Genomic DNA, 25,475 nt, shown 5'->3' with positions numbered 1-25,475 from the left:
CTCTCTCTCTCTCTCTCTCTCTCCTCTTTTCCAATCGGGGGAGGGGGGTGTGTGTGTCTGTGTGTGTTCCAAAGTGTCGTCTTTCCAGCCCCAAACAAGGTGCAACGAGGCGTTCTTCCTTCTAAGGAATGAGAAGATAGATATCTGCTACCTTAACGTTTGGGTGGGGGCTCTTTCCTCCCCCCCCCTTTTTTTTTCTTAAAGGCGAGGCGCGCATTCTTCAACCGCTGTGAAGCAAACTCCCCCTCGGACCCGCTCTGTTTAAACTTAAGAGTGTGCATATATAGGATATTATTATTATTGTCATTTCTCCTCCCTGCCGCCTGTTCCAAGGCTCCACGCTCAAAATACACAGGGGGGCAAAACACATTCCTTTATAGATTGAGAAAGATCTTATCCTTTCGTCGCTCTTTTTCTTTTTTTCTTTTTCGTTCGCTGATCCCTTCAGGTTCTCCCCCACCCCCAACAGTAACCACCCCTCGCTCTCCTTTCCAAAATCAGTTTGTACAATCGCTAAGATAAATACCAGGGCGATACGTTTTTATTGCCTAAGGGGGGGTTTTCTCCTGCCCATTTTTTTCCCTAAAAAAAATAATAATTTAAAAGCCATCAGCTGCCAAACAACAGGAAGAAGATGCAAGCGATCTGGGATCTTGAACAAGGCAAATATGTTTTGGGTATGTTTCATTCTCTTTTTTAAATTTCTCTCTCTCTCTCTCTCTTTCCCCTTCTCCTTGCGACCTGGTTTGTGGCCGTGCGGGTCTCTCTCCCCCTCTCTCATTCCTTACTTATTTCATTTTAAAGGCTGAAATCCGAAGCGCAAAAGTAATGCCCTGCGTTGAAATTCAGAGAACTTCCCCCGCACCCCCGAAGTCAATGGTTTGAGGGTCGGGGACGAAAACTCTGCTTTCAAAGGTTACGTGGGGAGGGCGGGATTTGTGCCGGGAGCGTGGGGGGGGGACGATGTGTGTGTGTGTGGACTTTAAATCAACTACTAATTGAGAGAAAGGTCCCTATGTGTGTGTGTGTGGGTGTATGTCGTGAAAAATATGCTTCTCTATAAAGCCCCTTTTCCAGCTATCCAAAGGGTACCCCCCCTTCCAAATCCGGTTCGGATTCGATGATGATGATGCCTCTCTGAGTCAGAACCAGTCTAAAATCTCAAGGTCGTATTGCTGTGGGTATAAGCAGTGATTGAAAAGGGGGGAGGAAAAGGGACCTCTCTAAGGCAGGGAATAGGAAATGAAACTGCAAGAATTTGTAGCCACGTGCGTTTTTGCTTGGGTTTCTCTCCCCCCCCACCACCACCACACTTCTTCCAGGAGCAAAATTGAGTTTCACGACTAGCCTTCTTTGCAGTCCCCGTTCCGCAGCTCCGCTTTATCCTTACCCCCTTAAAATCTCTGATGGATGATAAAGTAGAGGTACTCACCATTGCCAGAGGGGATATCTGTTGCCAAATCCAGGTTTCCAGGAGCAAAGTTTTGTTTGTTCCTTTTAATTGTTGGAAGTTGGGGAGTGGGGGGATTAATAATCTTCAGGCTGATGTCACTTAAAAAAAAAAAAAAAGCCGCGTGGAAGAGCTCTAGACTTTCCCTAGCGCGAGGAATACGCACGCACGCACATTCACTCGCTCACACTCGCTTCTCCCTATTAGACCGGCGGGGGGATTCCTTATCCATCCTATGTCGCCTCCTCCCTTAAAAAAAAAATCACAATTTTTTCGGAAGTTTGCAAGTCCGGAGCACAAAAAGATGTTATTTTATTTTATTTTTAAAATGACATAACTACTTAACTGGCAATCCGGAGGAATTAATCATATTATAAACGTACAGAAGTTTAGGAGTTGCTTGCCTCCCCCCTGTCTCGCTTTGCCTACGTCCTCCCCCCACGTCCCTTTCCCTTTAAGAGCAGCGTTTCTTTGAAAGTTGGATTTTTTTCAGGCCGATGAAAGACTTACGCTAGGGGGCAGACGCATACTGTACTTCTGGAGTCTTCCAGCCGGTCCTCTTCCTCCTCCCCCCCCCCCCGCCTCTCACACACCAATACACACACTTCTGTCCTCTCTTTCTCTCTCCATCTCTCGCTCTCCTAGCATATGTTCTAATTTAGCACTGTAAATTTTTCAGAGGGCCCGACTCTGACAGCCCCTGGTGATTTTCAAAGTACCACAAGCCAGTGGTTAAAAATTACATTGACTTGAAAGTTCAGTGTCGCACAATGGAGGGCCACTTTCCCCCATTCATAGCTCTTCGGATGGAGCTGGGAGGGGGACGCGGGGGGGGGAGGCAAACAACACAGTGAGCATTCATTGAGTCTTCCCCCCACGTAACCCAGCGGTTTCCCCCCACTGATTTCACTTCAGAGGGTCCAAACTTCGTTGCAAAGAAGCCAGGAAGAACTGAAAGGAGGGTTTCTTGTTGTCATTGTTGTTGTTTTACCAAACTCTCCCCATCCCCGCACCTTTCGCCAGGGAAAAATAAAGAGGGGAGTCCCGTTCCTGCTTCCCCACCTCGCTTAGCCTAACGTTTCCCTTAAAATATTCCACACTTTTTTCTATTTAACATCCCGGATCTCCTGATGATTGTACACCTGTTTTAAAAAATGGGAACGTGGATAGGTATTATTAATACTACTATTGCTTCTCCCCAGAAGTTGCAAAATGGATCCTTACTTGCAAGGCAATAAATAAGGTCTGGGATTATAACTGAGCTCTGTAAATTGACAGTTATGGATGATGAATTGGTTTGAGAATCGTTCTCTTTAAGCGATCCTATGTTGTTGTGTAATGTGGGGAGGGGGAGAGAGAGAAAGAGAGAATGAACAGCCAGTCAGCCATGAACTTGCCAACTCCCCACCTCTGCTATTTTTAATAGTTCCATCCTTTGGATGAACAGACGTACACTATCAAAGCATTTGATGTTAGGGCTTGAGTGAGCTCCGTCTATTTTAGTTCTCAGTGATTAGTTGCTTTCTCTTTTTGCGATCCTGCAGGAAAACGATTAATACAGAAGGGTCGTTATTTTCCCCTTTCGGATTTTTTAATTTTTATTTTGGTAGTCTTTGCATTCAGCAGAATCATAAGATTTCTTCTGATAAAATAAGATATGGTGGTGATATATGGGGAGAATTTTCCTTATATAGGCTGCGATCACCTATATATCCAGGATATATCCAGGATATATATTTCCATACTCTGAAACACACACACACACACACACACACACACACACACATATATATATATATATGAGAGAGAGATATATGGAGGGGGGTGTATCAAGGCGCTAGTTCTCTGCAATCCTAGAGGCCGATTATTTCCATCTCTTCTGGATCATAGAGGGCATCTTCCACTGTTTACAGGCGGCCAAGTCCTTCTAATCAATAGAACATTCCACCGCTCGCTTTGAAACTGACCGTATGAAACGGACAATATTGCCAGGGCCAGTAACAAGCAGAGTTCATGTTACAACTTTCCTGCCTTCGTCCGTAGCACCTGCAAGCTTAGCAACAGACATTTATTTCTTCAACAGAAAGGGGTGGGTGGTACGAACGTGGCAACGTGATAGCGTTGAGCTGATAGAAAGGGTTACAGCTCCAGATCCAGATATTTGTATCTGGGATCCCCATTGTCTCATTTAATATGTGTCTTTGACATACCTCGTGTGTATTTGTGTGTGTGTGTGTGTGTATTATTAGTGTGTATTATTAGTATAGTGTGTATATTACACACACACACACTCCAAGAAGTCTGTGTGTGCAAGTGCGTGTGGGGGTATATATGAGTTATATAAATATATATACTCTCAGTTCTGAGTCTGTTTCTAGCCTGCCATTTATCATTTTTCTCTTGTCCTTCTCAGCAAATGTATTTCGCTGGAACACTTACTTCTCTGCCTGGAGGTCAGTTTGCCTCTAGATTGCAGCGCGAGAGATCCCACAGCTAGGCGATGACTTAAATTTGTAACCTCGTCTAAGGCTATAAAATTAAATCAAGTTGCAGAGGTTCAAATGTACTTCGCCATGCTTGGGTGTTTTGTTTTGTTCTGAAATTCTCCCCCTTTCCTTCCTGTTAACATAAAAGAGGAAATATGCTTTCTTAAGGGGTGGTGAGAGAGGGGGGAACTTTGGGTCTTTCCAATCCAATGCGAAAAGGCTGTAAATGTGTTTTCTGGGTTTGATTAACTCCATCCTTTTCCTCCCTTTTCCTCTCTGATTTTTCCCCCTTCCTCGCTATCATCGCCTTCCTCCTGAGAAGGCATCTGGGTTAGATGTCTCCCCATTTGGGAGTATATACAGGCGGCCAGGCGTTCTGCGCGTATGTATGCATGTGTGTATTTGTATGCTAATTTTTCCCCATTTCTGTTTGGATTTTGGAGCAAAGGGAATGGGTTCTTGGAATGCTAGAGGCTTCAGGGAACAATGAAGTGTGTGGTTAAGTATTCTGAGGTCTGTTACCCTAGCCTCTGATGTGTGCGCCCCTATACATTGATAGATGTCTATCTAATGTATGTGTCGAGCAAGCAGCTTTCAAAAGATTCCTACGCAGTGCCAGCAAATCAGTTTATCTGCATCTTTTCCCCCAACGGGCCAGCCTCCTCTGGAGTGTTAGGAAGACTGAGACTTCCTAAGCTAGAAATGGGAATTATCTACATGCTCGAAATCCAGTTTTAACGGCCTCCCTCGCTGCACATCCACGTCAGACAGTGAGAGCAAGTTAGCGTTTGTGTCCATAGATCTCTCTACAAGACCATCGTGCCAAGGTTAGAGTGTATTCTCTTTCCTTCCTTTTTCTTTTTTAAAAGAAGAGGTGTTTCTTTTTAAGAAAAACAGACAAACAATTCTCTGACTTGCGTGTCATCAAGCAATTAAAAGTTCAACCCACCTACCTGTAGAACTTTAATCCGAAATGGGCAGCGTTTGTGTCAATCTGTGTCAGCAGCACTGCGACCCAAGCTGTCTACAGTGCTGTATTTGTCTAATTTCTTTAACCCAGGCACATACAGCTCCCCTAACGCCACTGCTCAGCTGAAATGACCCTTCCCTATAAGAACGAAATTGTTTTTCCCCACCTAAGCTCAGCAACAGTGGCAGGAAGAGGATAGAGCTGTCTCTCTTCCTCAAGCCTCAGCCTTTCACAGGGGGGTGGACCGTACTGTTGGTCTCCCAGCAAAAGAGTTCAGAAAGTCCGTCGTCTCACAAAGACCTGTCTAGCATCCTTTAAAAAGAAGTGGTGTCCCGACCTCCACCCACCCTCTCGCATATGTGTGTGTGTGTGTGTCTGTGTGTGCGCGCAAAATCAAGACTCTTTTAAAAAACAATATCAATGCTAGATCCCTCATTCCCATAATAAATAAAATATGTATAATGCTTCTTCTTTTTAAAAGAAAAATTCCCCCTTCAAATCTTACTTTTGTTGCTCTGAGTTTCAAAGCTGGGTGAAAGAAATTGGGGGGGGGGGTTACGGAGTGAGAGAAAGAGAGAAGAAGGGGGGAAAGGGAAAGGGCGCGCGGGGGGTGTTGACGAGATAGAAAGGAGCAGCAGAAGAAGAAGAAGAAGCAAAGAACCGAGCTCCCTTTAGGACCTGGCGGACTTCCCGGGGCTCCAGCCATCCCAGCCGTGCACAAGGCTGAACTGCCCAATGAGGGGCGAGGGGAGGTCCGGGAGCTTTTGACCAGTCAAAGGCAGCCTCTTGCCTTATAAGGCGAGCGGTCGCCATGGCAACGTGTGCTAAGTTGCAGCCGTCGTGTCAAAGTTCACTATATAGAGAGCTGGGTGAGCTGATCGCGGAGAAAGCGTTCGCCACTCTCCCCAGCCCCGCTCCTATAAATCGCATTCACTCCTTTAACCCCCCCCCACTCCACCTACCCACCCACCCTCCTTAGCATATTTGATCACTGGGATTCTCGGTCTCTCTCTTTTTTTCCCCTTGCCTCTCGCTCTCTCTTTTCTCCCTCCCCTCCCTTTTCTTTTTCTTACCCCCGTTTCTCTCTCTCTCTCTTCTCGCCTTCTCTCTTTCTTCCTTTCGCTGCCCCCTCCCCCTTTACCTTTTTGTGCGCGTGCAAAACCCTCTCTCGCTTGCCCCCATCTCTTCTGCTTGCAAGGAGAGCTCTCTTCCTCTCTCTCTCCCCCCCCCCTCCAACCCCCAGCGCCAAAGGACCGCTCCAAAATCCCCACTTTTTGCATGCATGCAAAAAGAAAAGGGGGGAAAATCTGGTGCATTTTCCTTCCCCTCTCTCTCTTTGCTTCTGAAATTTATTATTAATTCTTATTAATTTCCACCCCTTGCTTTCCCCCACCCACCCACCCAACGACACCCACTCGGGCCCCCGCCTCCCCCTCCCCCCTCCTGCACTCCTTTTATCCTTCTCCCTAGCTGAGGGGGGCGGGTGGGTCGGGGGGCTCCTGAGCTTGGGGAGAGTTCACTCTTCTCTCGTCTCCCCCCACCGCGCTCTCGCTCTCTTCCTCGCTCGCTCCCTCCCCCCAGCCCTCTCTACCCACCCACCCACCTCCTCCAGTGCCGCCGCCTCCCTCCCTAACCCCCTCCCTCCCTCCCTCCCTCTCTCTCTCCCTTCCCTCGCCTCCTCCTCCTCCCCTTATCGCCCCATGTGTTGTGCGAGGAAGCAGCTTTGCTAAAGAGACCCACTTGCGAAAGAAACGGGAGCAGCATAAGGCAGCGGCAAGCGGCGGCGGCGGCAGCAGCAGGAGCAGGAGGCGGCGGCTGCGAGCGAGCGAGCGAGCGAGCCGGAGTAGCCTCGGCAGCAAAGGAGGAGGGGAGGGGAAAAAACGAACAAACGAACGAACGAAAGAAAGAAAGAAAGAAACGGGGGAAGAAAGAAGCGAGGAAGAAAGGAAAGAAAGAGCTGGGCGAAAGAAGAAGAGCGAGGCACGCCGAGAGAGAGAGGGACGCACCACCGAGGAACCAGGGGGGAACCTGAACCCCCCAAAGGCTCCCTTTGCCTATTTCGCGTGTGTGCGTGTCTCGTGTGTGCGCGCGCGTCCCGTGTGCGCTTTTTTTGTTTGTTTTCTTTGGCCAGGGCTTTTTCTTTTCTTTTTCTTTTCCCTCCCCCCCCCCCTCCTTCCCTCCCTCCCGTCCTCCTCCTCTCTTCTCCCTCCCTGCCTCCCTGGTTGATGTTTCTACAGCTTCGCCAAACTCCGAGCGGGGCATCCGATCCCAGCACTCCCACAGGCGGCAGCAGCGGGAGGAGGCGGCGGCGGCGGCGCAGCAAGGACGGGGCTCCGGAGCGCCGCGCCGAGCGTGGGATCTTCTGCCGCGGCGCCTTTCGCTCTTCTCCTCCAGTGGCCGCGCGCCGGAGTTGCTGCTGCTGCCGCCGCCGCCGCCGCCGCTGCTGCGAGCTTTCCCCCCTCTCTGGCTTTCGATGGCTTTCCTGAATGGCTGACTGCGGGCTTCTCTGGATCTGGCCCCCAGACACCAGCCTCTCCTCCTGCAACTCTGCTCGGCTCCCCGAGAGAGAGGGAGGGGGGCACCTCTGAAGAGAATCGCCTCTCTCTCTCCCTCTCTCTCTCTCTCTCTCTCTCTCCCTCCTCTCTTCCTCTTTTGTATTTTTGTTATACTTTTCTCCTTTATTCATTTGCTACCAGACAATCGCCTCCAACCTCTTTGCTCTGTTTCCCCCTTCCTCGTCCCCTCTCTTCTTTCTTCCTCTCTCTCTCTCTCTCTTTCCTCGTTCTTGCTCTACTTTTCTTCCCCTCCCCATCCCACTTTGGTGACCCGCATTGCTGACTTTATTTTGGGGGACTGCCCAGCAAGGAAAAAGTGGGGCGCAAGCAAGCAAAGAAAAAACAAAGGACATTAAATTAATTTAAAAAGAAAGGACCAGAGGAGGGTAGAAGAGAAGAAGAAAAAGAAGGGAAACCGCACACAAGCCGAACAACTTCCACAAAAAAGGGGAAAAAAGAAGGGGGGAACAAAAACTCGCCAACGCGAACTGGGGAGGACAGCAAAAGAAAGAAAACAAATAAAAAGAAAAGTGGACTAAATTATATATTTATATCTATCTATATCTAGACAGAGAGATAAATAGGTCTCTCTCGCAAGGACGCTTCCTAGCTGAAGAGCTGCGGGCTCAGCCCTCGGAAGAAGCGGATCCGCTGGCAACCGAAAGCTACGGGGGGCGAGCAATTTGGCCAAGGTGTCCCATAGATATGGCAATGGTAGTTGGCACGTGGCGAGACCCGCAGGACGATGTGGCCGGCCCGCAAGGAACGCAGCCTTCGCAAGCGCCCCCTGTGCCGGGACCCCCGACGGGCGCCCCGCACACCCCGCAGACGCCGGGCCAAGGGGGCCCTCCCAGCACCCCCGCGCAGACCAACCAAGGCAGCCAGCAGAGCCAGGGCGAGAAGCAGCAGCAGCAGCAGCACATCGAGTGCGTGGTGTGCGGGGACAAGTCCAGCGGCAAGCACTACGGGCAATTCACGTGTGAAGGCTGCAAGAGTTTCTTCAAGCGCAGCGTCCGCAGGAACCTCAGCTACACGTGCCGCGCCAACCGGAACTGTCCCATTGACCAACATCACCGCAACCAGTGCCAATATTGTCGCCTCAAAAAATGTCTCAAGGTTGGAATGAGACGGGAAGGTATTGGAATTTCATTTGTTTTCCACTTCTCAACCAACCCCGGTGAGGAGGGGAAAGAGGGCGGGAGGTCTCTGGATTTGCGTGCGCATGTAAACAGAGACCAGCGTGGGATGAGGAGGACTAGGGCCGTGGATTTTAGAGATGGGTTGCTTTCTGGGATTGCATAGCTTGTGTACATTTCCTCTTCTTTTGCAATGGCCTGGAATGGGGAGTGTGGTGCTGTCCTTGGGAAAGCAGGGTTAGGTGAGTTTAACAGGACAAGGAAACGTGGTGTGGAGTGGGTGGGGGGGGGAATGCGTTTCCCTGACAAACATTGGCCCGCTTGTTGATTCCAAGAAAAGCTAGATTCCATTTTTATTTTATTTTATTTTTCCTCTCAACCCACCAGCCCCAAACACAATGGCTACCCCACGAAAATGCTGTGCGTTATACCTTAGAATGAATTCGATGGGCTCCAGGGGGGTAGGTTCTGTCCAACGGCGGGGGTCAGAGGCTGGCTGGGATCTTTCTGCTCCTGGCCACCCTTCCACCGCCCGCAGCGATCCGTAGGCACCACCACTCCCCAAACAACGTGCAAGATAACCTCAGACGTAGCTCTGTAACTTCTCTGCCTTCCCCGCGTTGCTAATCCCAATAATCAATCAATCAGTCAATTGCCAGAGAGGTTCCCTTGGGTTAGAAATTCTGCGAGGCTTCTTCCAAGAATTCCCGGGGCTTTCTCTCCTCCGCAGTCCGGGCGAGAAAGCTCACCCTCGCGCTCTCAAAACACGCGCGCGCGGGGTCCTGTTTGGCCTATGCCCCTGATAATAATCAAGATTTCATTTATGTATTATTCCAGTTCTTTTTTTCCCGGGGGTTGGGAGGGTGGAGGAGAGCAAGCCGGGTTGCGGGGGGGGGGGCGGGGAGTGGGAGAGAGCGATCGGGGATCTTAAGCACCGGAAGGAAACACACAAATAAATACAGAGTTTAAACCAGGGAGGTTTCTGTGAGCAAGATGGAGCTCGGTGGTGGAAGATTCCGAGAGGGCAAGGAAAGGCGAGCCTGTAGCTTCCTTAATGGCGTTGCGCTCGCCTCCTCCTCCTCCTCTCCCCTCCTCCCAACCTCCGGTGTCTGGCTTATGTTTGGGGGTTAAAGGCTGCCCTCCTTCGCTCTCTGAAACGCTCAATCTCCACCTCGGGCCACGTTGGAGCCAGATCCAGCCCCTGCAAAATAAAATAAAAAACATTCTTTCGTCCACATTCTCGTCTTCCTTCTCCACCCCCCTCCCTCGGCGCTTTTGTGGGTCTTTCTCTCTTTCATTTTCTCTCTTCTTGTCACCATGTAAATTTATGAACCAAATGAGAGGCCCACTTTCCATAAAAACAGCCGATCCCGGGGTTTCCCAAAGCTTCGCTCCCACCCCCACCTCTGAATGAATGGCGAGGAAATGTAACAATAGGCCGTGCTGTTTGATATTATTTTATTTTATGGACGCGTGTGGCTGCAGTTCTAATCTGATCTCTCTCCTCCTTTGATATAGATTGTGTTGTAGTTTTAAAAAGGAAGGAGCAGCAACTCTCCTTCTTCGGGGAAAGCGGCGTTTGGAAAATATGGGGAGGGGGCCCTTGCCTGCCAGTTTCTCCCTTCAAAAAAATAATAATATAGCGATGTGGAGAGAAGATAATTCGAGTATTTTATTTTAATTGTGTTTTGATACGTCTGGCGATTGAATGGAGGGGGCGGAAGAGCCGCTTGTGGTTGTGTTTTGCCCGCTGGCTGTTCGTTTGGCCAAGGAAGGGGCATTACTTTTTTGCCTTCTGCATCCCCCCCCCAAGCTTTTGATCCCTCACCCATCTTTTCTCCCCGACCCACAAAAAAAGTACATTTGGATTGACACCCGCTGACATATTTGCCAAAGTGCTAGTTGCTGTCTTCTCAGCAATTTGGGGAGCGAGAGACCCAGCCTCTCTGCACCTCCTTGACCCTCCTGAGTTTCTTTAATTCACCCTTGAATCTGAGCAAACTCCCCCCCCCAAATAAAAATAAAAATAAAAATAAAAATAAAGTAGCTTTAGATGTGCTAGCTCCAGAAGGGGCTTCCTTAGCAATTCAGATATTAATTGCTGTAGTTTCTTCCTTATTTACTGCAGCCGTCCAGAGGGGCAGAATGCCACCTACTCAGCCGACCCACGGCCAGTTCGCCTTAACCAACGGAGACCCCCTGAACTGCCACTCGTACCTCTCCGGATATATCTCCTTGTTGCTGAGGGCAGAGCCTTACCCGACCTCGCGTTTCGGCAGCCAGTGCATGCAACCCAACAACATTATGGGCATCGAGAACATTTGCGAGCTGGCGGCTCGGATGCTTTTCAGCGCCGTCGAGTGGGCCCGGAATATCCCCTTTTTCCCCGATCTCCAGATCACCGACCAGGTGGCCTTGCTGAGGTTAACCTGGAGTGAGTTGTTTGTCCTCAACGCGGCCCAGTGCTCCATGCCCCTCCACGTCGCCCCGCTCCTGGCTGCCGCCGGCCTGCACGCCTCGCCCATGTCCGCCGACCGAGTTGTAGCCTTTATGGACCACATACGAATCTTCCAAGAACAGGTCGAGAAACTTAAGGCCTTACACGTGGATTCGGCGGAATACAGCTGCTTGAAGGCCATCGTCCTTTTCACCTCAGGTAAGCCACAGGGTGGGGGCTCTGAGGAGAGGGAGGGAGCGAGGAAATCTGAAAGTCTCCCCTGCCCCAACCCAGCTTCCTTGGCTTTTCCGTGAGAAAATTCGGAATTGAACTTGTAACACCGCAACTGGGGGGTGTTTTTTTGGGGGGGAGGGAGAAGCAATGAGCAGATTACATCTCTCATCCTGTTTATTTCATGTTTACTCGGAAGTAAGGCTCGCTGCGTCCAGTGTTAGTTCAAGGGTGCCTAGCATTGAAGCAGAGAGAGAGAGAGAGAGAGAGACGATTTATTTCGAGGAGGAAAACCCTCCAAATATTCTGCCTTCAATTTTAATGTAATATGGACAGAATAACTTTTTTATTGAGCCATGTGCAGTCACTGTTGGCGAAGGGGGAATAAAGACTTTCGCTAAATGTTCAAATAAAATAACCTCTGGGTTGATATAGTTAAAGCATAGCAAGTTGATAAATAACCAGAGTATGCTGGAATCTGATCTTTTTAGATATATATAATAACCAGTGGAATTCTTAACCAAGCAGAAAGCCTACTTCGAAGGAGATAGAATAATCCTAAAATTAAAGGGATATTGGAGGGTGATATGTGCTGGAGCTCTAACTAGAGTATCCAATAAACAAATCAATCACATTCTGGAAAGGACTGAGGGTGAATAAACTCTCATGGACCTGGCGGCCTTGGAGCAGATTGCCAAGGGGGAGAAAGTGGGTCTAAACCATGGTCAGAGGGGCTAGGTGTATTTTAAATAATAATGATTATAATAATAAGTTGAAGCAAGAATGTGTGTTTGGAATTCAAGTTGCTGCCCCCTATACAAAAACCTAGCGGTAGTGGCAATACTCATGCATAACAGCAGCGGGGATAAGGAATGTGAAGAAGTGTTGCAACTGTAGTCCCTGAATTGCAACATTATGGGTTTCAGTTTTAACTCCTCTTTAAATAAAGACAAAAAAGAAATGCATGTTGAAAAAGTGTCACTTAGGCGCAGTCCTTTATCAGAGTTGGCTGGAAGCAATCCCCATGAAACTCTGTGGAGCTTACTCCTGAGTAGATGTGTAGAGTTGCACTGTTAAACAATCAAAAGTGCCAAAAAAGAGGGGTGGGGGGACTGGAGAGAGAGAGAGAGATTTCAGTGCCAACTTTCTGCTGCATATAAATAGCGCTACAGTTATAAAACAATAATGGAATGCATGATGAAATCTAATTAGCTGTGGTTCAACCTGGGTGAGTAATATATCTGATATTAACTCTGGAGGCAACATAATTTCAAGACATACTTTCTTTTTAAAAAATTATAATTCATCGGATCAGGCCTCTAACAGTATGCTAGATTCTCAGAATATAAATAGTGATGTGTGTGTGTGTGTTTATCTTGTAAGTAATGATGCAGCTTTGGGTAGTGGTCATGTGATGACCATATGAATGGAGGCAGGATCTGTAAAGTAATCACTCATTGGTATATATATATAGATTATATAGATATATATATTTTAAAATATTTTCTTTCATTTTAAAAATACCTTTGATATGAGGAAATAGGCCGAGGCATCAGTAGTTTATGTGGGAAAATTAGGATTTACAATCCAGTCCTTGTTATGTTAAGGGAGGTCTGAGGAAACCGAGTGCCTTTCTGGACATTGTCCAAAATTTAGGTCGTGACCTGAACTTCCTTTTATATATTATTGCTTTCCACAGTTACACCTCTGCCTGCCCCCACCCCCTGGCCAAAAATATTTGTTGCCCACCTAAATTAGTTGGACTCAGAGGTGATCAATTATCAGAAGCAGCACTAGAAAGGAACAGTGTGCTTGTGCTTGTGTGTGTGTGTGTGTGTGTGTGTGTCCTCTATTAAAAGGACACATTATTTCCTTCTTGAGGATCTTCTCTGAGCCTCTTAAGGCCTACATATGAACCCCAAACATTTGATTTCAAATCTGGTGTTGTAGTGGGTTGCAGTAGTGTGATTAATATTGTTACCTTTGTGGGGGAAACCTCTCAGCTGTTGTCTAAAGTGCGAAATTTATGACTGTTTGCAAAATGTGGATCTGTATGTAAATTGCCTTCCCAGCTTAGATAAAGCTTCTGTTATCTGGTTTTGTGGGGTTATAAAACATGGGGGGAACGGATGCAGGGATTTGTCAGCTAAGACGCCCCAATAGCACTGGGGCTGATGTGTTATTTAGATGTAGAGAATTTTCATATAATATCTACTGGTGCTTTCTATAGAATCTATATCTAGATTCTAATGGCTTTGAAAAATATGCATGTGTTAGTGCTTTGCCCAGCCAGCTAAGGTCACAACCTGAGCAAAGGCAGCTTCTGATTAAAAGGGACCTCATTGTATTTTAGCCTGTCAAAAGTGGGGCAATATATATATCTATATATTAGTGCAAAGCGTGGCAAGAATTCTAAATTGTTTTTAAACAGTTTTTTTTTTCTTTTTAAAAAATCGTATCTTACAGATGCATTTTAAAAAAAAATAAAAAGCATATATTCGTATGATTGGAAAGAAAGGCGAGGAAAGAAAGGGGAGTGGGAGAGACAGAGAATGAGAAGGGGAGAGAGAGAAACAGCTCTAATGAAGAGAGCGATCAGAGTTTGCTTGGTTGCCTTTGAATAGGCTAAACTGACAAGATCAGTTTTAAAGGACCACTTAAATCACTTTCAAAGACTGAGGGAAACGGCGGTGTCTCCTTTAGGGGGGAATCGCTTTTTGGGTGCGGGGCTCCATTATCCTGAGTTGAGCCAGTTTCTTAACGTGTGTGGGTTTCTGCTGCCGCCTTCTTTTTTTATGAAACTCTCTTTTCTGGCCTTTGAGATTAGACTCAGCACAGTTATTTCCCCAATGCGAGCATGTGTGTTGTGAGGAAAGACTATGTCTTATCTTTCTCCTTCTCCATATACCCCCGCCGCCAAAATACTCCCCCCCCCCCCGCATCCCAATGCAGTGAAAATCTGGTGAGATCACTGAAAGGTTTGGGGCTAATTTTAAAATCAAGACCTCAGGCCAAAATCCTGGCCGGGAGGGGAGACTTTTGGAATATTATTTTTTTAAAAAAGAAAGAAAAGAGCACGTGCTCCTGTTGAAACCGAAAGAAAGAACAGGAAGATCCAAACGCGTGTTTACTCAGAGGAAAAATCTTGCTGGACTGGCTCCCTAGGAAGCGTGCAGACAGAACTGCAACATGACTCTCCTCTGTGCTTGGGATTGTAGCTTGAGCAGGGCTTAACTTGGACTGAATCATGTCCTCGCGGCTTATTCGGAAGTCCAAGACTTGAACTCAGCGAGCCTGACTTTCAAAAGGGAAAATAAATGCCCGTAGGGTTGGAGGGAGAGATCCGCAGATTTGGGGGCGCACAAGCAGATCGACCCAAAGCACGTTGACCCCCCAAGTTCTGCAGGACTTAAATCGCTAGGAAGCAAGTCTCAAAAGATTTCAAGAGCAGCGTCTATCTTGCAATGCTCACGACTTCATCCTTACAGTTCTTAGCTGTGATTTTATTTACATTATTACTATTGTTTTGATTGCGGGGGGGGGGGGAGGGATTGGTTTTTAAACCATTCCAAGGGTGAACTATAACTTGTTTGATACTGACGACACTTTCCCCCTCCCTTCCCCTCTCTCTTCGAAACCAACTTTCTTCCAGATGCGTGTGGTCTCTCCGACGTAGCCCACGTTGAAAGTTTACAAGAGAAGTCCCAGTGTGCGTTGGAAGAGTACGTAAGGAGTCAATATCCGAACCAGCCTACGCGATTTGGGAAACTGTTGTTACGCCTCCCATCTCTCCGCACCGTCTCTTCCTCAGTCATAGAGCAATTGTTTTTCGTCCGTTTGGTAGGTAAAACCCCCATAGAAACCCTTATCAGGGATATGTTACTGTCTGGAAGCAGTTTTAACTGGCCTTATATGGCCATTCAATAAGGGGAAAAAGTGTTGGAGAGAGGAAAAAACAAACCCACAGATGAGAGAATTTGAAAAAAAAAATTGGAAATTTTGGAACGGAGGATTTTTGCGAGTGACTTTGGGGTCTGGCGGTTGTTTAAACGTCCTTCAGCTAAGCAAGGATGTTGCATCTTGGCTAAAAATGAAGAGAGAATAATTGGAATGGACTGAATACTAATTAAAAAAAAAAAAAGACTTGTGATATGAACTTTTTACAGACTGAATTAAGAATTCCCCTGTTGTCCAGAAGTTGCTACTTCTCTCTCTCTCTCTCTCTCTCTCTCTCTCTCTCTCTCTCTCGTTATTTTTTAAAAGAAAAGGGGAAAGGATTTTTTTTATTTTTTTTATTTTCTCTGGGGTGTTTAACTTGAAACACAATCTCTTGCTAAAAGTGCATTTAAAAGAAATCTGGAGAAAATTAATGGAATGGAAACAAGTCTCTCTCTCTCTCTCTCTCTCTCTCTCTCTCTCTCTCTCTCTCTCTCTTCCAAATTATTAATTTGTCCTATGTTGTCTGTGTACCTATAGGGTTTTGTTTGGGTTTTTTTTTGTATTTTTTCTGGTTCCAAACCAGTTTATTCTGTGGTTCTATAATAATTTTGATATAATCTTGCCTTCATTTAAAAAAAAAAAACAACTACAACTGTGTATCCTTTTTTTAAAAAAAGTTCTGAAAGAATTAAAACTGTCTCAGAAAGGTTTATGAGAAGAACATAAAGAGAAGAAAAAAAATTCCCCAGAATAGTAGGAAAGATGGAAGCGCACTTACAACTAGTCAGCCAAAATTTAGCTCCAAGCTACGACAGCTATAATTATTGAGATCGAATAAAAGAGAACCACAACTATTCCCCCGCCCGCAAGCCCACCTTCCCTTGACTAGGTTTTTATATATATATATCTATTTTAAAGACAAAACATGAATTTTGGAAGGGAATGCGTATTTCTTGGAGGGAGAAGGAATTGTGTCTAAGACACAACACAGTTTTGATGAAAACACACATACACACACGCACACAAAACCACACATAGGGTTTCATCACAAAGTGAACTTTTTTGTAATTTGAATGAAAATTGGGTTCCGCCTAGTTGTCCTAAATTGTTACCAAGTTCCTCTATCTGTTTGTATATTTGCAAGCTCTTTGTATTATAATACTTGTTGATATTTTCCCTTTTTTTAAAGAAAAAAGAAAAAAAAACCATTGAATTCAGCATGACAAAAAAAATAACACTACTGTTGGCACTTATAGATAATGTGGTTGATTCAGTATCTTAGAGTTTACAGTTTTTGTGTTTTAAAGAAAAAAAAGCTGAAGGGTTTTTTTTTTAAGTGCAACATTTCTGTATACTGTAAAAGTTATAATAACTGAAAACTGTTTGGTCCAGTCTTTGTGTGTTATATTCCAAGGAAAAATTGAAAGTATTCAGAAATTAAAATATTATTTGATATCTGACACCTTGTATGGCTCTCCTAAATGTCTTGGGGTAAAATATTCCTATTTATTCTTCTGTTGAAGAGGTTTTGGTCCTTGGATAGATAGATAGACTCTGCTTCAAAATCGGCTTGCAACACAATAGGTGTTGTTTGTGTGTGTGTTTCCTGTAAAATAGATGGTGGTGGTTTGGTGGTGATGGTGAGATGTTCCAGCTTCAGCTCCTGGTTTAATTGTGGCTTCATGAGGTCGCCAACCTAATCCTCAATATGTTTGCCCCAAAATAATTTTCACAACCAGTGCGTAGAGTACATAGGATTGCAACCTAAGATGGCAACATTTCCTTTCCTCTTATCCTCTTGATAATTACAAAAAATAATACTAGTAAAAATAACTGCAGAGGGGATGGTTAAAAGAGCAATGACCTGTTAATTCTGTCACACTTAAGTGCCTACATAGGAACTGATATACACACACGTACACAGAAACACACACATGTATGTATGTATGTATTGTGAGTATATAATCTGGTTCAAGCAAAGTGGCATTATTGAAAATGTAGGTCAGTTGTTTGCTCTGAATCCCAATGTCTGTGACATAGAGAAGAACTCTGGAATTGTTGTGTGCTGGTTGTCACTGAGAGATCTTTTCAACTCAGAAGTGGATTTGCATAGTTTCCTCACCATTTCTTTTCTTTTAGAGAGCCAAAGATTCTCAGACCATAAGACAGAATGTACAAGTTGTGTGTGTGTGTGTGTGTGTGTAGGCACCTAGCATTATAAAAAGAAGGACTTATAATAATGCATTCTGAGTCTAACTATAATTAGGAATAAGTATGATTGATTCCAAAAGACGCTGCCCTTCAGGCTGCAGTCCTATGTTAGGAGCAAGCCCCGCTGAATACAATGGGATTTATCCCGAAGGAAGCACACAGGAGATTGTGCTGTAAATAGTAGTGTATTTGTTTCAACCCAACATATTGAGTAAAGGCCAGATTCCCACTGAAATTATCTGTTGCCCTCAAATTACTCAAAAACGCTTCCTCCGTCCCCTCCTACAGTCAACTTTTCTTACTCTCCCTGCGCTTCAGCTCTCCAAAGCAGGTTGACAAAAACTCTGATGTCTTGTGAATTTGAGTGGGAGGAGGGCAGTATAGAGGGTGTACTCAAAACAGCCCCTTGTCCCCTCTTCTAAGGCTTTCTGCCCCCACCCCCAGCCACACATTCTGACCTATACATACAGTACATACATACATACATACGGAAAGAGCCCACCAGTTTGTGAACTACACTCCATCTCTGGCTTGCTTCAGTTCCAGGCATATGGACCAGACATTGTTTTTATTTATTTATTTTCGAGGAATGGGTGTACTCTTTGCGAATGGCTGCAAATGATTCTTTTTCTTATGAACCCAAGGCACTTTTGATATGCGTAGATAAATATTGCTGGTTTAGAGATGAGAGTGATCCTCCGGTTTTAGTGGTGCTTTTCGTGCTGGTTACTATCTGCTACTCTAAAGGATGTCTGTGTCTGTGAATGAACTTAACAGGGGGAACTTAACCCTTCTCTAACTTCACCTCGAAGGATTCTCACCCCCCTTTGGCCTGCTTGCTTTCCGTGTGTGGTGGTGTTTGTTCTTAAACAATCGTTTATTGAAAATGTGTTTCCTGGCATATTGCAACTTAATGATGTTCAGCTCCTCAGAAAAGCCATTCCTTGATTTTTCTCCCCCCCCCCCCAACCTTCAGACATCTGGGCTGTTGCTCAGTTGTTCTTCCTCTATATACCTGTCCCTCTTGGCGTTGCTTTCCCTTCGCTCCCTCGCTTCCCCACGTTAACTTCCTAATCGAGCTTGGACTGGAGAGATGGCGGCAGAAAAGAGCTGAATGTAAAAGGGGTTCAACAAAAACCCAGTTCCAGCCACCACCACCACCCCGCCAATCCACTTTCCTTCTTCTCCCTCGGTAAATTTTCCATTCCATTCCCCTTCCCTCTCTCTCTGTCTCCATATATGCATCCATATATTTGGAAAGGCTTCGAGGTGGAGTTGTTTAAAGGCTTTCAGATAGGTGTGAGTTTATGGCATTTAAGGAAAGTTTTTCTTTGCCTGCTGACTTAGAACAAAGGAGCTCCCCCTGAGCAATTGAGCCGGACAAAGGAAGTGGGCCCGGACTCAGAAGGAGTCCTATGTGAAATTGACTAGCTCTTATAAAAAGCTGCTAAATACGAGCAACTCTTTCTCTTGAAGTGTCCGGAGATTTGCCTCAAGCCTCCCTTCTCTAGGTTGGTTGGATTTATTTTAAAAATAAAAATAAATCTGAGTTCTTCCCCTTCCCAGCACCAGTGTTGGAATTATAAGTAAAATTATTAAAGTGACTCTCCACTTAAAGAACAGCAGGGGAAAGAGCCTTTGAAATACGATTGTTATTAATAATGTTATTAAAAGCACATATGGGAGAAGCTCTCTTTCCGCCCACTTCTCTCTCTCTCTCTCTCTCTCTCTCTCTCTCTCTCTCTCTCTCTCTCTCACACACACACACACACACACACACACCCCTTCTAATTTTCTCTCTCCTTCGTCCTGCCCTCTAGCAATTAACTTCACTATACTGGACCGGGTGACGGGAGAGGGGGAATCTTATTCCGAAAGTTAAAGCGTAAGGGTTTGGGGGATTGAGCTTGCCTTAGGACAAGACAGGGTGAGGATCGCGCGGAGAATAATGGAGGCTTTGAAACGCACGCCAGCGAGCGGTAGCATACACGCAACTCGCGCGCAGGTTGGTTTAAAAGGTTACTCGCTGCGGATTGCATTCACTCCGCTTGTCTGACGCTAGATCTCACGCTCTTTCTCGGTTCCCCGCCCCCAACCCCGTAGCAATTACTGGAGAGACAGCAGATCGTTCCTCTTAAAGAGTGGATTCGTCCTCCTCGGTGGCGTTTTTTTGCGGGGAGGGGAGGAAATATGTTTGCGGTGTGTGTTTGGGGAGGGGGAGTAGATAAAGCGTGTGAAACTATTGCCTTGAAGCTGGGTTGTCCTATTAACTCAGCCAACATGGCGTCTCCCAGAAGTGTACTGCAGAGAGAGAGAGAGAGAGAGAGAGAGAGAGTGTCCTGCTAAGCAAAAGGAATCGCGTTGTGATGAGGAGAGAGATCTTTCCCTTCATCCTCGTAATAAGTCAGGAGGAGGCTGGTATTTAAACGCATACACAAGGCTGCAGGCAGCGGGGCACCTCTCTGCAAAAACTCCCAAGCCAGCAATCGAGTCAAGGCAAGTCCAGTGGTTAGCTGTGGATTTAAAGAAGCAAGGATGTGTGAGTTGAAGGGGGGAGATATTACAAACCCTCCACAGCTACACTGTCCAGTTCTCCATCACAGGATTCCGAATGCCTAAACTTGTGATGCTCTCTCGCTCTCGCTCTCGCTCTAGCAGATCTCGAAATAGATAGATTGGGCTTCAAGGTGCTTTTCAGATAGGGTGGCTCACACGTGCATCTATCCCTTGATGTCATGCTCCTAATCCGTGGGTAGAGGAATTCAGTGTGAATAGAAGCCGTCCACAACCTCTTGAAATCCATTCTTGGTCACAGGATCACTCACTTCAAATATGGAATTACTTTGCTTAGTACATTTATACACTTAGGTGGGGAAGTCTGTGGACAGGGCTTGAGCGGGTATCTAGGAGATATTTGGAGGAAAATGCCCGCCTTCTCGCCCCTCTTCAACCTAGCATAGGGGTTGGGGGTTGGTTTCTAGGATAAGGTTTATTTTCCTATCGTCTTCCGTTTGGGGAAGGGACTTAAAAGAGATTTGCTGAGGTGGTCTGGCGTTAGGTATCCGCAGAGGGGCGGACAGACGTGACTGAAGACATCCGTATTGCAAAGGCGAGGGGGTGGGCGGAGAGGGGCTCACTTTCAGCTTAGGGTACACGCCCGAATCTAAATTACCTGGGAACTCAGCTTGTTTTAAAAGCATCCCTTTCTTAAGCTCCACGACCATTGGAGAAAGGGGGGGGGAGAGAATCATTCTGCAGAGCGTTATTTAATTTTTTTTAAAGAAGTGATGAAGCGTTTTTGTGCTTGTGTGTGTTGTCAATCTCATAACAAAAGGTGCTCTTTAAAAGAATGGCGTTGGGAGCTTGATCTGCAGCGAGAAACCCAAAAATCAATGAATTATTATTAATATTTTAGGGAAAAGGGGGAGAGAGCGTGTCTTGTCTACATAGAAGAGAGACAGTTAGTTCTTGACAAAGATGGAGGCCTTCTTAGAGTCTATTGAAAAGGGAGGCTAGGAGTTTACAAGAGGGGAAAAGTGCTTCTGATCATCCCCTCCCTCCGCCCGCATTTTCTCCTCTATCTGTTAAGCTTCCCGCAGCGCGGCTGTCTACTTAATGGCAAATTTTTACCTCGTTGCGGTCATTTTAAAAAACGCTTAGTCCTAGTTGTTTGTTTGTCACAGGAACTTCTAGGTGCCCCCTCCCACCCCCACCCCGTCGCCCCAGTTTAGGAATGAATGTTTTGGTATTTATTTGGAAAAAAGGTTGCGATCCTTCCTGCTTGTCCCTTAGAGTAAACACCACGAAAGAGAACAGTTGCTGAATTTGCGTAAACATGCGTTAAGAGTGTTGTGTTTTATATTTTTAAAAAATTTAACAGACTGAGAAAATACGAGCCTGGTATTTAATAAAAGTTGTGGATTTAGAAAAGGCTGCAGAAATTATCTGGGTTGTTTGTTTTTTCGGGGTAGGTTTTTGTTTTGTTTTGTTTTCCTTTGGTTTTTTTGCACACCAAAGGAAGCAAATGGGGGATATTTCTCTCTCACACACACACACACTTTGCCCCCATCCTTCCCCAACGGAGTGTTTGAAACCTCATCCTGGGGGAAGGGGCCCTTTAACTCGAATGTTGGGATGGGGCGAAGCGAGGCCTCTTGAATAAACAGCCCCGCATCAAGAGTGTAAATAACTCTCTGCTTAAGAAGGTGACAGGCTCGGGAGAGAGAGAGGGAGACCCCTGCGTGAGTCTCATGGAAGGGGATTGGGAGCGAGGGGGGGTGGGGAGAAAGAAAGAAAACGGAGAAGTCGGTTCCTTTTGCACGGAACGGTTATACAGCCCATGAAACGCGGCGCAAGCCCATCGCTTAGCCCTTAGATCTTCCGCTCTTCCCTAATACAAACCAGATCTCCGCTATTGTTTATCATCCGGGCTCGTGCCCAACAAGTTATAAATCGTATTGCCCTTTTGATAACGCAGTTGTAATCAGTTAGCATCGCAGCCGGGCCCAATTGTAAAACTGCCTAATTTAATATGTCAGATGTGCCATTAAAACTTTATATATTTATATACATATGTGCATTCCCTCCCCTTCCATCTCCCTTGCCCATCTCTTCCCTAGGAGTAAAATGTCAACAGTGTTGTTATTGTTGCAGTTGCTATTATTATTATTATTATTATTATTATTATTACTATTATTTGAAATAATGTCTTGGGTTGGAGATGCAGGGCTTTGCTAAGACATCTCTATATTACTATTACTATTACTATTACTATTACTATTACTATTACTATTACTATTACTATTACTATTACTATTACTATTACTATTACCATCCATGAGGGATAAGCCCTCCCACTAATGCTTCGGTCTTCGGCACATATGCTTGGGAGTGTCTTCCACGGCTTTGAACTTCGTGAGATTTACTTCGGAATAAGCGTTTTTAAAATGCGGGAAGAGGACATATATGTTTGGCCAAGGAAAGGGACTCTTGTCAGCCCGGGTTTCTTTGAGGAGGGGGAATCACATTTATTGCAAAGGTGCCTTGTGATTAATTGAGCAAACGCCGGGAGAGGGGGGATATTATTTTATTCGGAAAATTCTCTTGCGTTTGCTTGGAAAGTAGAATTGTGGAAGAAGGCGCTTGGGTTTCAATGGATCTTCTTGATTGGAGGCAGTTCTCATCCCCCAAATCCATTGTCTCCCCCCACTTTCTGAACCCCCATTAATATAGTGTGGCAGCGGCAAGAGAAATGAAAGGGTGAATCATAAGGCCTGGTGACTTTTTCGAATGTGTAAAAACACACAGCTTTTTAAATCCCTGGCTTTTCTCTCTTCCCCCCACCTCCTTCTAAAACGTGATGGTGTTTGGGAGATTCGTCTCTGAGGAAGCCTGGAGCCCGGACAACAATCGCGGTCCAAGTTAGCCCCAATTTGGATCAAACTTACAGAGGGTTGATTTTGGTTGACAGAGCGTGTGTGGAGGCTGAACTCCCATAATATGCACTTCTGTTCCTTTATTAGGCTTGGACAACGAACTAATGAGCTTTCCCTCAGAAGATTGTCACTCCTATTTATTTTATTTTCTCCACCCCTCTTCCGAAGAAAACTTGGAGACCGAGGGAATAGACGTTTTTAAAGGTGTGGGAGCTGGAGATAGCTACTGATGCGCACACACACCAACATCAGGGGGTGGCATTATTAGTAGCAGTAACATTACTAGACAGCGGGCAAGATCCATCGAAAGTTCAGCCCTCGGAAAGTCCCATTGATTTGGCTTATGCAGCGCTTCCAAGCATGTTGACACAGGAGTAATGCTCCTGGAGTTGACCGTGATTCTTACCTTAGGGCGGCAGCGATCCTATATACACTGGGTTTGGTATATTACACATAGCCTTGTTGTCCGGCTCGTCCTTAACGTCCCATGAAATCTCTCTGCTTTTCTTTGTCTGGATGGTCTTAAAAGCCACCGAGAACAAGTGTCCCGAAGGAATGGCAAAGGTCAGAACATCTCTCTTTTTGCGCCCTGTTGTTGGGTTTCACTAGGATTCCTTAGGTCGATTTCAAGGTAGCTGGCGAAGAAAAACTTCCCCAGAGGACTGGGAAGTTTGGGCAGTTTCTGAGCCCGAAGGACGCCTCGCGGCCCCAAGTTTAAAGAATCTGATAGGAAGATGAGAAACGGGAGGACAGAATGAGAGGAGTGCTGGCTGGCTGGAGGGGGGTGGGACGGGACGTTGATCCCATCTCTCTGCGAGAAATAGGTGCCCACGGGACTCCATTAACCTACCTGGAAGGCGATTAAAAAGAAAAAGAAAAAACTAACCTGAGGCAAAGCGGAAATGAAATAAAAATTATATCAAGAGATATAATCGAATTGTTTACAGAACAGAGGCAGTAATACGTGTTACCCTCCCCCTCCCTGCGGCTCTTTATTTTCTTTGGATCTCGATTTTTTTTTAATCCTTCCTTTACAAATTTCTGAATATTGTCTTTTGAACTGAGCCCTTTACCTTATTAAGGTGAGCGCGCGCGGGGTGCTTGTGTGTACAGAGGGAAAGAGAGAAAGGGGGGGGGGGTCGATTGCTGCAATCCTCTTTGAAACACGCTTCGTTTAACTATTTTACACAAGTTTGCTTAGATCCCTGGGGGATTCTTCACTTAGAGAAGGCTGATACCAGAGTTAAAAGCTTGCGAGGTGAGGGAGGGGAGAAAAAAGCAGAGGTTGTGGTGGATCATATCTAAGGGGGGGGGGCTTATCACACGTGGGTGGCAATAATAATAATAATAATAATAATAATAATAATAATAATAATAATAATGCTTCATCTGAAATTGAAACAGTGGCCACTCAACTAAGGAGAAATAGACCAAATTGAAATGAGCAAAGGTATAAATAATATCCTGCAGTCATTTAAGTTACACCCTAACTTTTCCTCTCTTTAGGTCTGATTCTCGGTCTTAGTTTCCCCGCTCGTTTTCTCCTCCAGCAAATTGATGTTAACGTGTGTCTTAGACTTTGCCTGTAATCAGACGCCCCCCTTCCCTCCCTCCTCTATTCTCTCTCTCTCTCTCTCTGAAGCATTTAATAAATGTCTATTAACGCGCTCCAAACGTAAGGTGAATTTACTGTCTCCCGGTTTCCAAACGGTACTAATGATAGATTTATCAACAGGGACTCGCCTCCAAGCGCTGTAAGGGAGACCCGCTCAGCGAATAAGTATGACGAAACACCCAACACCAATATCATTATTTCTACATGGGGGAAAGTACTGGAGGGTGGCGGCGGAGATGTGTCAGGGTATCATCTGAATTAATTAATCGGAATTAAAATCGGGTTGGGGGCTATCCTTTCTGTTTTGGTACCGCGCCTTGGATGCAATCTTCTTTCTTTCTCGTTTTGGAACTGTTGTTTCGGAGCTGAAATTAAGACACACGATCCTGGTTTGGATGGTTTTCTCTTTCTTCCGGGTACCTTATTGTTGTCCGCCGCCCCCCCTCCCCGCCCCTGCTTCCCAGGTTGCGGATTAAGTAACAGCCCTCTTCACGTTTCAGACCTGCGGAGAACTCAGTCTTAAATTTCCATGTTGTGTTTTGAGAATATATTTATTGTCTCCCCCCCCCCCAAAAAAAACCCGCGAATAAAATCCATTCAAGACTGGAGTGACCTCGCCTTGATGCGCTTCCGTTTTCTAACTTCTTACATTCCTGGAAACATTTAAGGAAAAGGGGGGTTCGTAAAGATGGAAATAGGGGAAAGAAAAACAAATCACTGGGAAAGGAGGATGAGCCAGTCCAGAAAAAGCCAAATTTGAGACGAAGGGCCGTTGCAGTCTACGGAGCTAAGGCCATGCGCCGGCGATCCGCTATGCACATTTATCTGGAAGAAAGTCTCTCTGAAATAATGAGTAGAATCACGATTAAATGTGCGTGAACCAGACTTTGGAAGGGCCTTAGCGCAGCGGTAGAGCGTCTGCCTTGCACCCAGGAGTTCCCAGGTTCATATCCCCGGCATCTCCAGGTACGGCTAGGAGAGCCATTTATCTGAATCCCTGGAGAGCCGCT

At 45.9% G+C, this 25,475-nt stretch overlaps 1 protein-coding gene and 1 long non-coding RNA gene across 13 annotated transcripts in view; one reads left to right on the top strand and one right to left on the bottom strand.

Annotated features, from left to right (window-relative positions):
* LOC309328930 overlaps positions 1 to 5,061 on the bottom strand; it is a 67,890-nt gene extending 62,829 nt beyond the window's left edge. For 4 of the 9 annotated variants that reach the window (XR_014150900.1, XR_014150901.1, XR_014150902.1 and 1 more), the window contains exon 1: positions 1,433 to 1,970. This is a non-coding gene — a long non-coding RNA (uncharacterized lncRNA). Of the gene's footprint in view, positions 1 to 1,432; positions 1,971 to 4,889 lie in introns of those variants that run through there. The other 5 variants (XR_014150904.1, XR_014150905.1, XR_014150906.1 and 2 more) reach the window with 3 other exon arrangements.
* NR2F2 (nuclear receptor subfamily 2 group F member 2) lies at positions 517 to 25,031 on the top strand (the record flags this gene model as incomplete). 4 transcript variants are annotated; one of them, XM_081839168.1, is made up of 3 exons in its annotated part: positions 517 to 677; positions 10,726 to 11,253; positions 14,918 to 25,031. In XM_081839168.1, the coding sequence occupies 3 exons, from the start codon at positions 635 to 637 to the stop codon at positions 15,190 to 15,192; spliced, it is 846 nt and encodes a 281-aa protein (XP_081695294.1). In that variant the 3' UTR covers positions 15,193 to 25,031. The 4 variants fall into 4 exon arrangements, with proteins under 4 accessions (XP_081695294.1, XP_081695292.1, XP_081695291.1 ...); XM_081839166.1 differs by lacking the exon at positions 517 to 677 and adding an exon at positions 8,167 to 8,596; XM_081839165.1 differs by lacking the exon at positions 517 to 677 and adding an exon at positions 8,167 to 8,596 and having other exon boundaries at positions 10,705 to 11,253.
* Positions 25,032 to 25,475: the final 444 nt, after the last annotated feature.

Source organism: Podarcis erhardii, assembly GCF_964252035.2.
Source record: "Podarcis erhardii genome assembly, chromosome: 14".
Classification (NCBI taxonomy): Eukaryota; Metazoa; Chordata; class Lepidosauria; order Squamata; family Lacertidae; genus Podarcis; species Podarcis erhardii.
The sequence above is the reverse complement of the archived record's forward strand: the minus strand, read 5'-3'. Positions and strand labels throughout refer to the sequence as shown.